This window comes from Salminus brasiliensis, chromosome 1 (assembly GCF_030463535.1).
Source record: "Salminus brasiliensis chromosome 1, fSalBra1.hap2, whole genome shotgun sequence".
Classification (NCBI taxonomy): domain Eukaryota; kingdom Metazoa; phylum Chordata; class Actinopteri; order Characiformes; family Bryconidae; genus Salminus; species Salminus brasiliensis.
Window position 1 is genome coordinate 96,203,873 of NC_132878.1, and position 15,020 is coordinate 96,218,892.

General features: G+C 35.1%; 2 protein-coding genes across 2 annotated transcripts in view; one reads left to right on the top strand and one right to left on the bottom strand.

The window, feature by feature from the left end:
* plekhg4b (pleckstrin homology domain containing, family G (with RhoGef domain) member 4B) overlaps positions 1–4,150 on the top strand; it is a 49,628-nt gene extending 45,478 nt beyond the window's left edge. Inside the window, exon 25 of the mRNA XM_072692494.1 lies at positions 3,744–4,150. Within this exon, the coding sequence (XP_072548595.1) occupies positions 3,744–3,749 (6 nt within the window). The 3' untranslated portion in view covers positions 3,750–4,150. The remainder of the gene's footprint in view (positions 1–3,743) is intronic.
* Positions 3,996–14,238, bottom strand: LOC140568876 (uncharacterized). The gene is made up of 6 exons (XM_072692495.1): positions 14,119–14,238; positions 10,307–10,494; positions 7,616–7,735; positions 6,394–6,450; positions 6,183–6,284; positions 3,996–5,569 (listed from the first exon to the last, which is right to left on the bottom strand). Exons 2-6 carry the CDS (start codon positions 10,472–10,474, stop codon positions 5,441–5,443), a joined length of 576 nt encoding a protein of 191 aa, XP_072548596.1. The 5' UTR covers positions 10,475–10,494; positions 14,119–14,238; the 3' UTR covers positions 3,996–5,440.
* Positions 14,239–15,020: the final 782 nt, after the last annotated feature.

The window sequence follows — 15,020 nt, forward strand, 5'->3', positions numbered from 1 at the left end:
ACAAGTCGGCATGTGTAGGCCTCTCTACATTGGTCTGAATCTCAGGGTTTAGATCAGTAAATAATGAACCTGAAGTGAAGTCTAATTTTGTTTCGATTTCCTTCTTCAGAGCTTTTAAGGTTCTTTACACTTTCAAAAATGGTTCTTTATGGAACCAAAAAGGGTACTACAAAGGGTTCTTTCAGCAATGCTATAGACGGTTTAAAGACATTGATGTAAAGGTTGTGATAAATAAAAAATGTGATAAATATGGGTGATGCAAAACCCTGAGCATGCTGTTTGTGTTTGTGTAGCTGGGTGGATGCCATGGCCTTTAAGGGAGGAGCAGGTGTAAGATGTAAAGACGTAGATGTAAAGGTTCTTTACCAATTACAAGGTTCTTCAGACTGTGGAGAACCTTTGAAAGGTTTAAAAACATTGATGTAAAGGTTCAGAATCAGAATCAGAATCTCTTTATTTCACCAAGTATGTTACACATACAAGGAATTTGTCTTGGTGAGAGCAACACGTATGACAAGTAACAAAAAACACAGAACACAGTCTTAAACTAAAGGAAAATGAAACTAAACAATAAATAGGGTAGGGGATAAATTAAAAAAGTAAGAAGTACTAAAGGTAAAGGTAATAAAGAGCTGAAAAATATATTTACAGAAAGAACATCTGTACAGGTGTGCAAATAGTCATAGTGCAAATAGGCAGAGTGCAAAATAGCTGTTCAGTCTGGTTTGGTACAGTTCAGTTGTAAGTTTTGAGGTTTACAGTGGGAGGTGTGTATGTCACAGTGGGAGGTGTCCACTGTGGTTGAGGAGCGCTACAGCTCTGGGGAAGAAGCTGTTAGCATGACGTGTTGTACTGGTTTTGATGGATCGCAGTCTTCTACCAGAGGGGAGTGTCTGGAAGAGGGGGTGTCCAGGATGTGAGGGGTCAGATGTAATCTTGCCAGCCCGCTTCCTCACCCTGCTGGTGTAGATCTGCTGAAGTGATGGCAGGTTACATCCGATGATCCTCTCTGCTGTCCTGATGATGCGCTGGAGTTTGGTTCTTTCTTGTGAGGTGGAGGAACCAAACCAGATAGTTATGGAGGCTGTGAGAATGGACTCGATGATCGCTGTGTAGAACTGGATCATCAGGGTCTGTGGCAGGTTGAATTTCTTGAGCTGTCTCAAGAAGAACATTCTTTGTTGAGCTTTCTTGGTGATAGAGAGGGTGTTTTTCTCCCATTTCAAGTCTTTGGAGATGGTGGTGCCCAGGAACTTGAGTGACTCCACCATGGATACTGCAGTGTTGTTGATGTGGAGGGGGGAAGGGTGGGTGGATTGCGTCGGAAGTCCACCACCATCTCTACAGTCTTTTCTGTGTTTAGCAGCAGGTGGTTGTTGCTGCACCAGGACACCAGCTGCTCAATTTCCTTTCTGTAGGCAGACTCATCACCATTGGCTATGAGGCCCACCAGAGTGGACTCATCTGCAAATTTCAGGATCTTTACAGCTGGTTCTTTACCAGTTTAAAGGTTCTCTTTTGTCATGGCCTTTAAGGGAGGAGCAGGTGTAATTGGTGGTGGTTTATCCTCCACCCTCTGAGCTGCTTCATGTTTGCTGCTGCTGTATCACTCTTTTTCATTCACATTTACACTGTGGTCATTTTATGTGGGAAACCTAAAACACAGGTGTAACTTTACATCTACAGCTGCTCAGACATTCATCACAAACCAGACAGCTGCACTATATAGCTGTACACCTGTAGCCTATGAGTCTCTGCACAGTGCCTCAGCAATCTGTGACCCCATTCAGTAAATAAAACACACCATTACACACAATACCACAAACACTACCCTGTCAGTGCCAGTCCTTTTATAAGTAAGAGATATAGAGATTACAGATATAGAGATTACACAAGTAGAGTTTACACATAGAGATTACAGAAGTGCAGAATGTATTACAGAAATAGATATTATAAATAGATATTATAGTAGTAGAGATTAAACATGGAGATACATAATACAGATTATAGTAGTAGATTATATAGCAGATTATACATAAATATTATGGAAGAGCAGATTATATAGAGAGATTCCAGGATAAATATTATACAGGTAGATTACTAAAGTAGAAATTGAATAAAGATTATAGTAGTAGAGATTATACATACACATTACAGAATAAACAGAGGTTATACTAGTAGAGATGCATAGAGATTATAGTAGTAGATGTTATACATACAGTTTACAGTAGTAGAGATCATACTTATTATAGTATTTATATTATAGTAACATTATATTATATAACAATATTATACATAAAGATTATAACATGAATAATGTAGTCAGTGAGAGTGTCTACATATAAATCTCTATATAACATTAGAATAAACTCAAATAAACATAAAATCAGTGGTCAGTAAGAGTGTCTACCTGTAATTAACTCTATATAACATTAGAATAAACTTAAATAAACATAAAATCAGTGGTCAGTAAGAGTGTCTACCTGTAATTAACGTTATATAACATTAGAATAAACCCTTATAAACATAAAGTCAGTGGTCAGTGAGAGTGCCTACCTGTAATTAACTCTATATAACATTGGAATAAACCCAAATAAACAAAGTCAGTGTGTCAGTGAGTGTCGACCTGTAATTAACTCTATATAACATTTGAATAAAAAAACATTAAGTCAGTGGTCAGTAAGAGTGTCTACCTGTAATTTACTCTATATAGCATTAGAATAAACCCCAATAAACATAAAGTCAGTGGTCAGTGAGAGTGTCTACCTGTAATTAACTCTATATAACATTGGAATAAACCCAAATAAACATAAAGTCAGGGGTCAGTGAGAGTGTCTACCTGTAATTAACGTTATATAACATTAGAATAAACCCTTATAAACATAAAGTCAGTGGTCAGTGAGAGTGCCTACCTGTAATTAACTCTATATAACATTGGAATAAACCCAAATAAACAAAGTCAGTGTGTCAGTGAGTGTCGACCTGTAATTAACTCTATATAACATTTGAATAAAAAAACATTAAGTCAGTGGTCAGTAAGAGTGTCTACCTGTAATTTACTCTATATAGCATTAGAATAAACCCCAATAAACATAAAGTCAGTGGTCAGTGAGAGTGTCTACCTGTAATTAACTCTATATAACATTAGTATAAACCCAAATAAACATAAAGTCAGTGGTCAGTGAGAGTGTCTACCTGTAATTAACGTTATATAACATTAGAATAAACCCTTATAAACATAAAGTCAGTGGTCAGTAAGAGTGTCTACCTGTAATTTACTCTATATAGCATTAGAATAAACCCCAATAAACATAAAGTCAGTGGTCAGTGAGAGTGTCTACCTGTAATTAACTCTATATAACATTGGAATAAACCCCAATAAACATAAAATCAGTGGTCAGTGAGAGTGTCTACCTGTAATTAACTCTATATAACATTAGTATAAACCCAAATAAACATAAAGTCAGTGGTCAGTGAGAGTGTCTACCTGTAATTAACTCTATATAACATTAGAATAAACCCAAATAAACATAAAGTCAGTGGTCAGTGAGAGTGTCTACCTGTAATTAACTCTATATATAATTTCTGTTTGTTTTCAATAACATAAACCCAAATAAACATGAAGTCAGTGGTCAGGATCTTCTGTTGGTCAGTAAAGTTATTGATATGTTAATGAGATACACATGATTAAGCTTTATTAGATCATTTACATTTGAATATTAATTTTCTTTTTTTCTCCACAGCTTTGAATCCTGTAGCAGCGTTTTCTTGATGCCTCAACTCACGCATTTGGATTTTGGACCCAAATGGATAAGCACTGGACCAGCGTGGACTGACCTATGGTCACATCAGAGACTGCAAACTCTTGTACATATATATAAAAACTTTTTTCTTTTTTTTTTTTTGGCAAACAAACTCTGAATTACTATGCAGTGCTGAAGCATCACGAGTGCTGGGACAATATGGACTGAACAGCGAGTGAATCGACGACTGTATAACTTTAAAACACAGGTTTATTGTTTTTATATGTTCAAAAAGTCACAACAACACAGCAGTTTTGACAAGATGAGTAAACATGACTTTACTGTACAGCAAAAAAATGATGAGCCTAACTTTAGGATTGAAAACACTAATAAAAATCCTTTTTCCATCCCGCGTAAAAAGTTCAGTAACAGCAGCGCAGTGGTGAGAAACACCATCGCATGCAAGTTCCTTCTCAGAGAACTTCTTCATTCTGCTGCTGACCACAGGTAAAACCACTGCCCAAACGAGCTCAAAGAACATAAAGTTCAGGCTTAGTTAGAGTGAGAAACGAAAAAAGCAGAAGCTTCGGCTTCAACATCTGCCATTTAAAAACTATTAATACATGCAGAGCTTTTACAGCATAATTCCCTCTCACAGTAACATACACTATACGTCTGTTTGTGGACAAATGTTTGCGGACACCCCTTCTAATGAATGGATTCAGCTACTTTACGTGGCAGCCACCACTAATACATATGTGCAAATACACACACACACAGCTTAGTCCAGTCTAGTCCAGTCTAGTCCCTGTAGAGAAGTACTGCCAATAGAATAGGACTCTACATGAACATGAACCAATGGGCACCATGCTGCCTAATGCCAGGCATGGGCTGGAGGGGGGTATAAAGCCCCCCAGCTTTGAGGAGCTGTGGAGCAGTGGAAGAACTGTGTTCTCTGGAATGAAGGTGGTGCTCCAGCTGACATCCTGATCTCAATACTAACACTCTTGTCACTGAATGCAATCAAATCCTCACAGCAATGCTCCTTCTCCAAAATCTAGTAGAAAGCCTTCTCCTTCTGTGGATAGTAGAGACAGTTACTCCAACAAAAGCAGGAGAAACTCTCAACACCCTTGATTTCAGAAGAAACACTCAATGAGCAGGTGTCCCAATACTTTTGTCCACATAGTTTATACAGAAATATAGACAGCTAAAGATCAAGCTTACACATTCTTGCAAATTCACTTGGAATATTCTCAAAGTTAATTGAAACTGTAGACGACTGGTTACATTACATCAATCAGCCATAACATTAAGACCACGGGTTCCAATGACACCTGTCTGTCAAAGGGACACAAACCAAACCGCGATGATCCCCGGATGCAGAAGTCAGTACCTACCAAAAAGTGTCCGAAAAGTGAACCAACGACAGGAACATGGCTCATCGATGCTCATGGAGGCCCCACCTCACTTACCACTTACAGGACTTGTAAGTAGGATCTGCTGCCAGACACCGTAGGAGGTCTTGTGGAGATCTGGACTGATCAGAGCGGTTTGGGTGGTTTTAATGTTCTGGCTGATCTCTGTAGATACAAATCCAACAAACTACTTCTTTAATGGGATTTTACGAGGGGCTGCTGAGTTGTTGGCCTCTGAAGAGGCTTTCAGTTCCCAGTGATCTGTCATCCAGGTCATGGCTATTCTCGGTGAGCAGCAGAAGAGGAGCCATTTCTTTCAAGGTTGCGTTTCTCCAGGTATATGAAGACGATGAGAACGGCGGAGACGATCATGTCCAGCACCGTCACACACAGCACCACGACCTCCACCTGCATGGGAAACACACAAACTCCCTCCCTGAGATCCCTGCAGTCCCAACCTACACGAGGGTAAAGCTCTTAAAACAGCAGAAGACGAGTTGGGTGCCTTTCTGACATTCAGAAAAGACGTGAATAAGGAATTTAACGATTTAAAAACGACTTGGGACGACTTCTTGAGGCTGATTTTTCAGGAAATTATCATAATGATAATCATAATATCTCATATTTGTAGTTCACAATAGTGAAATATGGACACAACGAATATTTAGGTACCAGGTGATAGTGGGAGGCTCTAGCTCTAGCTCTAGCTATGGGAATACAGGTTGCTACAGTAACTACTACGATATATATATATATATATATATATATATATATATACACACATATATTCCACTTGTGTTGATAGCGGGGAAGCTCTAGATCTAGCTATGGGAATATGGGTTGCTAGGGTAACTACTACAGTATATGTATATATATATATATATATATATATATATATAAATCATATCATATATCATAGTAGTTACCGTAGCAACCCATATTCCCATAGCTATATCTAGAGCCTCCCCACTGTCAACACAAGTGGAATCCCAGTTCTGCATGTTTACTCCAGCTGAGGTACCTTTAAGCGCAGGACATCCTGGTCTTTGGATAAATCAACACACAGAAGCACGGCTCCGACGGCGGCCACAACCAGGCACAGTATGTTGGAATAGAAGCAGGTCTGCAGAAGAAAGGGAAAAGGTCTTCGTTCAGGCCGTGCAAAAAAGAGGTAGTGCTAAAGGCAGACACTTCCGGCATTATTCACTTTGAACAAGCTTTAATTCTGAAACCTGCAGCAGTCCGGGGTGTTTGTACAGGAGGTTGGACAGAAATCCAGCAACCAGAAACTGCAATGGAAGAAGAAGAGAGAGGAAACATCATGCAGACCGTCAGTGAAGAGCACTGCTCACTACAATAACACACAGGGTTCAAAAAGAAGAAGAAGAAGCAGTGATTGTGGGAAACTGCTGAGATCTAATTTGCTAGATCCCGGCCCATGCCTTCAGCTTCTGATGATTTGGTAAGAGACTGTGAGAGGGCCTGGAGTTTGGGCTAGGAGGCCAGGCCCCGCTCTGATGTGTGGAGTCAGGAATGATAGAAGGCAGGGTTAAAGGGGAGGAGATGGGGTGGTGGAGGGTTTCGCAGACTTGCCATAGACATGTGGACAAGGTTGAGATCTTAAAAGGGCTCATAAAAGATACTTTTAGTACTTTAAGTATTGGTAGTATTTAAAAAAGGGCTCATAATAAATACATTTAGTCTTTTGAGTACTTAACAAGGGCTCATAAAAGATACTTAGAGTACTTGTAGTACTTGTAATACTTAAAGATGGCTCACATACTTTTAGTGCTTTAAATACTTAGAAAATGCTCAAAAAGATACTTTTAGTACTTTAAGTACTTAACAATGGCTCATAAAATATATTTGTATTATGTTAAGTACTTGTAGTACTTGCAAATGGCTCAAAAAGATACTTTTAGTACTTTAAGTACTTACACAATTAAAAAAAGCTCATCAAATAAAAGTTTTGTACTTTAAGTACTTAGAGTATTTACAAATGGCTCATTAAAGATATTTTTAGTACTTATAGTACTTAAAAAGGGCCCATAAAAGATACCTTAATTACTTTATAGTACCTATAATACTCAAAGGGGGTCATAAAAGATCATTTGAGTACTTTAAGTAGATCTGAGGAATAACTTTATACAGTTTATTTATATTATCTGAAGCAGATTTTAATTGGATACAAAACCCATTTATGTCTAACAACTAAGTTCAATATGAGGAAGCAGTTTTTTTAACAACCATTAGTCCAGTTATTTACTCCCTATTCCCTAAATAAGAGCTGGAACACACAGTGGAGGAAACAGGGGCCTGATTCACAAATGCTTTCTTAAAAACACAGAATTTCATAAGAACAGGCCATCAGCTGTGGTGGAGAAAAGTCCTAACAGAAGGTCTGGGTCAGATGTGTGAAGAGTTTTAATTTATGAATTTTAAGTGGATGTTTACCATTATTCCTGTCAGCAATGGAACCCTGAAGAGAGTGAGGAGCATTTTGTCTATTCCAAACGCCACAGCAAACACCAAACCAAGGCCAAAGCTCAATATCCCACTGGTAATCTGCACAGACTGACAGACAGAACACACAACCTCTTCAGTATTAGTTCAGTATTAAAGGTTCAGTATTAGTTTAGTATTAAAGGTTCAGTATTAGTTCAGTATTAAAGATTCAGTATTAGTTCAGTATTAAAGATTCAGTATTAGTTCAGTATTAAAGGTTCAGTATTAGTTCAGTATTAAAGATTCAGTATTAGTTCAGTATTAAAGGTTCAGTATTAGTTCAGTATTAAAGGTTCATTATTGTTCAGTATTAAAGGTTCAGTATTAGTTCAGTATTAAAGGTTCATTATTGTTCAGTATTAAAGATTCATTATTGTTCAGTATTTAAAGATTCATTATTAGTTCAGTATTAAAGGTTTGACATTAAAGGTTCAGTATTAGTTCAGTATTAAAGGTTCGGTATTAAAGATTCAGTATTAGTTCAGTATTAAAGGTTCATTATTGTTCAATATTAAAGGTTCAGTATTAGTTCAGTATTAAAGGTTCATTTTTGTTCAGTATTAAAGGTTCAGTATCAGTTCAGTATTAAAGGTTCATTATTAGTTCAGTATTAAAGGTTCGGCATTAAAGATTCAGTATTAAATCAGTATTAAAGATTCAGTATTAGTTCAGTATTAAATATTCAGTATTAATTCAGTATTACGTATTCAGCATTAGTTCAGTATTAAAGGTTCATTATTAGTTCAGTATTAAATGTTCAGTATTAGTTCAGTATTAAAGGTTCAATATTAAAGGTTTGATATTAAAGGTTCAGTATTAGTTCAGTATTAAAGGTTCAGTATTAAAGGTTTGGTATTAAAGGTTCAGTATTAGTTCAGTATTAAAGGTTCAGTATTAAAGGTTCAATATTAAAGGTTTGGTATTAAAGGTTCAGTATTAGTTCAGTATTAAAGGTTCAGTATTAAAGGTTTGGTATTAAAGGTTCAGTATTAGTTCAGTATTAAAGATTTGGTATTAAAGATTCAGTATTAATTCAGTATTAAAGATTCAGTATTGTTCAGTATTAAAGATTCATAAAAGATACTTTGAGGACTTGTAGTACATAAAAATGACTCATAAAAGTAACTTTCAGTACTTTTAGTATATTAAATACTTAACAAGGGCTCATAAAAGATATGTTTAGTACTTTAAGTACTTACACAATTGGTATTGGTATAGTATTGGATAAGTATTACAGATTTAGTTTTTGTTCAGTATTAAAGACTCATTACTTGTTCGGTACTATAGATTCAGAACTTGTTCAGTATCCAATGTTCAGCATTTATTCAATATTACCTGTTCAGTATGAGATTGACTATAGGTTAAATTTTTATTATATTTTTATTCAGTATTAAAGGTTCAGTACTTGTTAATACTGCAGATTCAGCATTGGTTTAGTAATTGTTCAGTACTGTAGACTCAGAATTGATTTAGCATTAGTTTAGTATTAAAGATTCAGTATTAAGTGTTCAGCGTTTGGTTCAGTATTAAAGATTCAGCCCTGATTCAAAATGAACTGTTCAGTATTAACTCAGAATTATAGGTACATTATTGGTTCAGTATTAAATAATCAGCATTTATTCAGTATGAAATATTCAGTAATAATTTATAATAAAATATTCAGTATTGGTTCAGCATTAAAGGTTCAGTAATGATTTAGTATAAAGTGTTCAGTATTGGTTCAGTATGTAAGGTTCAGTAATGATTTAGTATAAAATGTTCAGTATTTGTTCAGTATTAAAGGTTCAGTAATGATTTAGTATAAATGTTCAGTATTAAAGGTTCAGTAATAATTTAGTATAAAGTGTTCAGTATTTGTTCAGTATTAAATGTTTAGTAATAATTTAATCTGAATTGTTCAGTATTGGTTCAGTATTAAAGGTTCAGTAATAATTTAGTATAGTGTTCAATATTGGTTCAGTATTAAAGGTTCAGTAATGATTTAGTATAAAATGTTCAGTATTTGTTCAGTATTAAAGGTTTAGTAATAATTTAATCTGAATTGTTCAGTATTGGTTCAGTATTAAAGGTTCAGTAATAATTTAGTATAAAATGTTCAGTATTAAAGGTTCAGAAATAATTTAGTATAAAGTATATGTGCAGTATTAAAGGTTCAGTATTAAAGGTTCAGTATTAATTTAGTATAAAGTATATGTGCAGTATTAAAGGTTCAGTATTAAAGGTTTAGTATTAATTTAGTATAAAGTATATGTTCAGTATTAAAGGTTCAGTATTAATTTAGTATAAAGTATATGTTCAGTATTAAAGGTTCAGTATTAATTTAGTATAAAGTATATGTGCAGTATTAAAGGTTCAGTATTAATTTAGTATAAAGTATATGTGCAGTATTAAAGGTTCAGTATTAAAGGTTCAGTATTAATTTAGTATAAAGTATATGTTCAGTATTAAAGGTTCAGTATTAAAGGTTCAGTATTAATTTAGTATAAAGTATATGTTCAGTATTAAAGGTTCAGTATTAATTTAGTATAAAGTATATGTGCAGTATTAAAGGTTCAGTATTAAAGGTTCAGTATTAATTTAGTATAAAGTATATGTGCAGTATTAAAGGTTCAGTATTAAAGGTTCAGTGGGGAGTCTTACAGCCCAGGCTGCAGGCTGTTTGTCCAGCAGTCGGTGAAGGACGGGTGGTTTATCAGGAATCATCACGGTGGCTTTGTAGTATTTAATCAGCGGTTGACCGTCGTCCTCGCCGGGCTGATGTCCGTGTTTGTCCTCAATGATATCCATGGCAATATTAGCACGTGCCATGATGTGACAGCGCTGTCAAACTAACAAACAAACCACACATCATGATCAGGGTGTAAACAAAAAGAATCATAACCCACCGAATTTAAACTGTAAGAATCAATTACAAAGATTATAGGGATATCATTGCTGTTATTCAAAAACCTCATATCTCCAAAATTGTAACTTCACAGGGTGGAGGAGGAAAAAACCTTCTTAACTTTCAATGGAAGTCAATGGAAAAAATGTTTAAGTCATTTTGAACATTTCTGTTCAGGAAATTCTGATACCAGATAAAGAACAACTGACAGATTCACAACATGGAGAAAAGTGAAAAACGGCAAAAATGTAGATACAAGGTTTTTGTATGACAACAACAATATTCATGCTAGTTCTAAACATTAAGAAAAATATATACAGCAAATAGTAGTACTGCGTTGTTTCAATCTGAATAAAAACTTTTTTAATTATATATATTATAATATTTTTTTGCATTATTTGAGCAGTTGTCATTTCTGCAAATAAAAAAATGCTCTAAATAGCAATTTTTTGGGGGGGAATTTAGATGGAAAATTTCAACGCAATTAACGCAAATGTTAATTACCCTAAACCCCAAATCAGCTAATTAAAGTAAATGTGTGTGTATATATATATATATATACACACATTTACTTTAATTAGCTGATTTAAAGTAATTTTTTAAAAATTGCTAGAACTCACTGAATTCGATTCATTCAGCTGAATGTTGGACATTTACGCATAATCACTACTGAAAATGAACTGTTTAGGCAAAATTGGCTTCAGTCACTTATCTCGAGTTTCGTATCACAGCTCGTGTCGTTATTTGAAACAGCTGGTGTGAAGTTTATCAGCCTCTGAGATCTTTAACACGTGTGAACTGTTTCAAACATGACTGCATTTATTGTTACTAACGGCACTCGGGGTGAAGAAAGACTCAAAAGACTCACGCCAAAACCTTGTATCTCGTTTTTTACAGTTTGTCTACTTTGGTGAAATGCCACATGTTGATTTTCTAAGTAAACAAATCTTTTACAGGAAACACATTTTATGTGTAACATTGTCTGCACATTTTAGACACAGTTTCTATTTTCTTTTGGAACATTTTGGAAACAAAAAGAACACAACATATTTAATGTGCCATTATTGTCGGTTTTTGATTGACAATCACAAACTTTAAACTGTGAGTAAATAGATAAATTTATAAACAGACATTCATTTATATATATATATATATATATATATATATATATATATATATATAGATAGATAGATAGATAGATAGACAGACAGACAGACAGACAGACAGACAGATAGATAGATAGATAGATAGATAGATATATAGATAGATAGATAGACAGACAGACAGACAGACAGATAGATAGATAGATAGATAGATAGATAGATAGATAGATAGATAGATAGATAATCAGACAGATAGATAGATAGATAGATAGATAGATAGATAGATAGATAGATAGATAGATAGACAGATATATAGATAGATAGATAGATAGATAGATAGATAGATAGATAGATAGATAGATAATCAGACAGATAGATAGATAGATAGATAGATAGATAGATAGATAGATAGATAGAGATTTAAGATACAGATGACTCTGGCAGTTGTTTTTTACATTGCATCAACATTTATGATGAATGGACTAAACAAATTCTACAAAGTGTGACAGTGACAATATGTAACAATTAAGAATTACTATATCCTGGAACTCACAGTACAGTACAATGCAGTACAGTAAAATACAATACAGTAAAGTACAGTAAAATACAGTACAGTACAGTAAAATACAGTTCAGTACAATACAGTTCAGTACAATACGGTAACCAAGCCCCTAATGATGACACTGATCCCTTCACTCAGTAAACTGAAGCACAAAAGAACGGCTCTGCATTTCAGCGAAACCCTGAAGGTTGTGTGTTTGCAGGGTTAAGGTAACGTCTAGCTTTAAATTAGATGAGCAGCTACATCCTCATACAAGAGGGTTCTTTAAGAGGCCCATTTCAGTACAGTATAGAACTTGTTTAAGGACAGTAAATCTCCCACACCCACATAAGATTTACTAATAATCATAAAATAACGATTTGTTTTATCATTATTTATATACAGCTGATACAAAGTGTGTATTCTATAAAGGCATAAATGAGTCCAGTGTGTGTGTGTTTACATTTCCCACCATTTTCTTGCTTATTTGCAGATATGAGGTTTTGCCGTGCTGCTGTAGAGCGACTACGCTTGGGCGCCACCTCTTCCTGTAATTCTAAGAAACGCTATGCAGATGCTGCACAAACTCAACTCATACAATTTTTTAAAAATCACATTTCTTGGTTTCATTTTCCCAAATATACAAGAGTTTTATACCTGTAATTAACCTGTAATTAACATTAGAATAAACCTAAATAAACATAAAGTCAGTGGTCAGTGAGAGCGTCTACCTGTAATTAACTCTATATAACATTAGAATAAACCTAAATAAACATAAAGTCAGTGCTCAGTGAGAGCGTCTACCTGTAATTAACTCTATATAACATTAGAATAAACCCAAATAAACATAAAATCAGTGGTCAGTGAGAGTGTCTACCTGTAATTAACTCTATATAACATTAGAATAAACCCAAATAAACATAAAGTCAGTGGTCAGTGAGAGTATCTACCTGTAATTAACTCTATATAACATTAGAATAAACCCAAATAAACATAAAATCAGTGGTCAGCGAGAGTGTCTACCTGTAATTAACTCTATATAACATTAGAATAAACCCAAATAAACATAAAATCAGTGGTCAGTGAGAGTGTCTACCTGTAATTAACTCTATATAACATTAGAATAAACCCAAATAAACATAAAGTCAGTGGTCAATGAGAGTATCTACCTGTAATTAACTCTATATAACATTAGAATAAACCCAAATAAACATAAAATCAGTGGTCAGTGAGAGTGTCTACCTGTAATTAACTCTATATAACATTAGAATAAACCCAAATAAACATAAAATCAGTGGTCAGTGAGAGTGTCTACCTGTAATTAACTCTATATAACATTAGAATAAACCCAAATAAACATAAAATCAGTGGTCAGTGAGAGTGTCTACCTGTATAACATTAGAATTGATGTCATAAACAAGGTGTTAGAGGAAAACTGTGAATACTGGCCTTCATCCAAGAGAGCACTATGAATGGTTACACCCACACACCTCAAATCACAGTGTTTATTTGTTTATTTGTTTATTTGTTTTTGTTCTAATGGGTTTATTGAATAAATTAACTCTACTGCCCAGATAAACATTACAGATCATTTTTAGATGTCTGTACAGACCCAAATTAGAAGAACCATGCTTCATAATAAAGGTCTCTTATTTAGTTTAGATTTTAATGTTTATTATCTAGACACAAGTTATCAAGTCATAATTACAGAATTTCAATCCTGATATTAAAAACTGAATTTTACCTTGTTCACAAAGACACTTCCCACAGTGAATGTCCCAAAGTGTATCTGAGATGATTGGTAGGCTAATGTTAATTAGTTCTTTCATTTAATTGAACCCACTGCTATAAACGCACCCTCATCATTCTTGTCAAAATCAAAGACTTTAAACACACATTTTATCATGATCAGAAGCGCACTCACCACAGTCAGTTTCCTGTGTGGGGAATTCACATTTGCGCAGTTCAGCCGCAGGAAAAGCTCGAGTCCGGCTTCGCGACGGCAGCGACAAGCAGCTAGAAGACCTTCCTAAAAGAACAGAGAAAAAAAGTTTCACTTCTGAGCAGCTTTACCAGCCAGAGAGTTACTACACAGCCCCAGTCCGCCGAGCTGCCAGAGCCCCGCCCACTTTTTAACCGCAGCTCCGCCTGTGAGGCCATAAGGCACCATTTAAGATATGAAACATCAAAGAAATGAACTTGTAAGCCAGCACAGCCACACCCACTTATGAGTCTCACTCAAATGAGACTGTCAAAGCATGTGGCTCCGCCCACTTCTTTAGTCATTTTATGACCTCCTTGTTTGCCTGTTAAATTGCCCTGTAAGATAAATCTCTGTCCACTTTAAGTAGGCATATGAAAGGATGGAGCTCCGCCTACTCATTGGCCTATAAGTTAGCATACGAAATGATGAAGTGATGACGAAATGATTATCAACTAAACTAGCCTATGAAGCTCCGCCTACCTTCTTATCAGTTAAACTAGTCTATGAAGCTCCACCTACTTGATTATCAGTTAAACTAACCTATTAAGCTCCACCTACTTGATTATCAACTAAACTAGCCTATGAAGCTCCACCTACTTGATTATCAGTTAAACTAGCCTATGAAGCTCCGCCTACTTACTTATCAGTTAAACTAGTCTATGAAGCTCCGCCTACCTTCTTATCAGTTAAACTAGTCTATGAAGCTCCACCTACTTGATTATCAGTTAAACTAACCTATTAAGCTCCGCCTACTTGATTATCAGTTAAACTAGCCTATGAAGGTTTGCCTACTTGATTATCAGTTAAACTAGCCTATGAAGCTCCGCCTACTTGTTTATCAG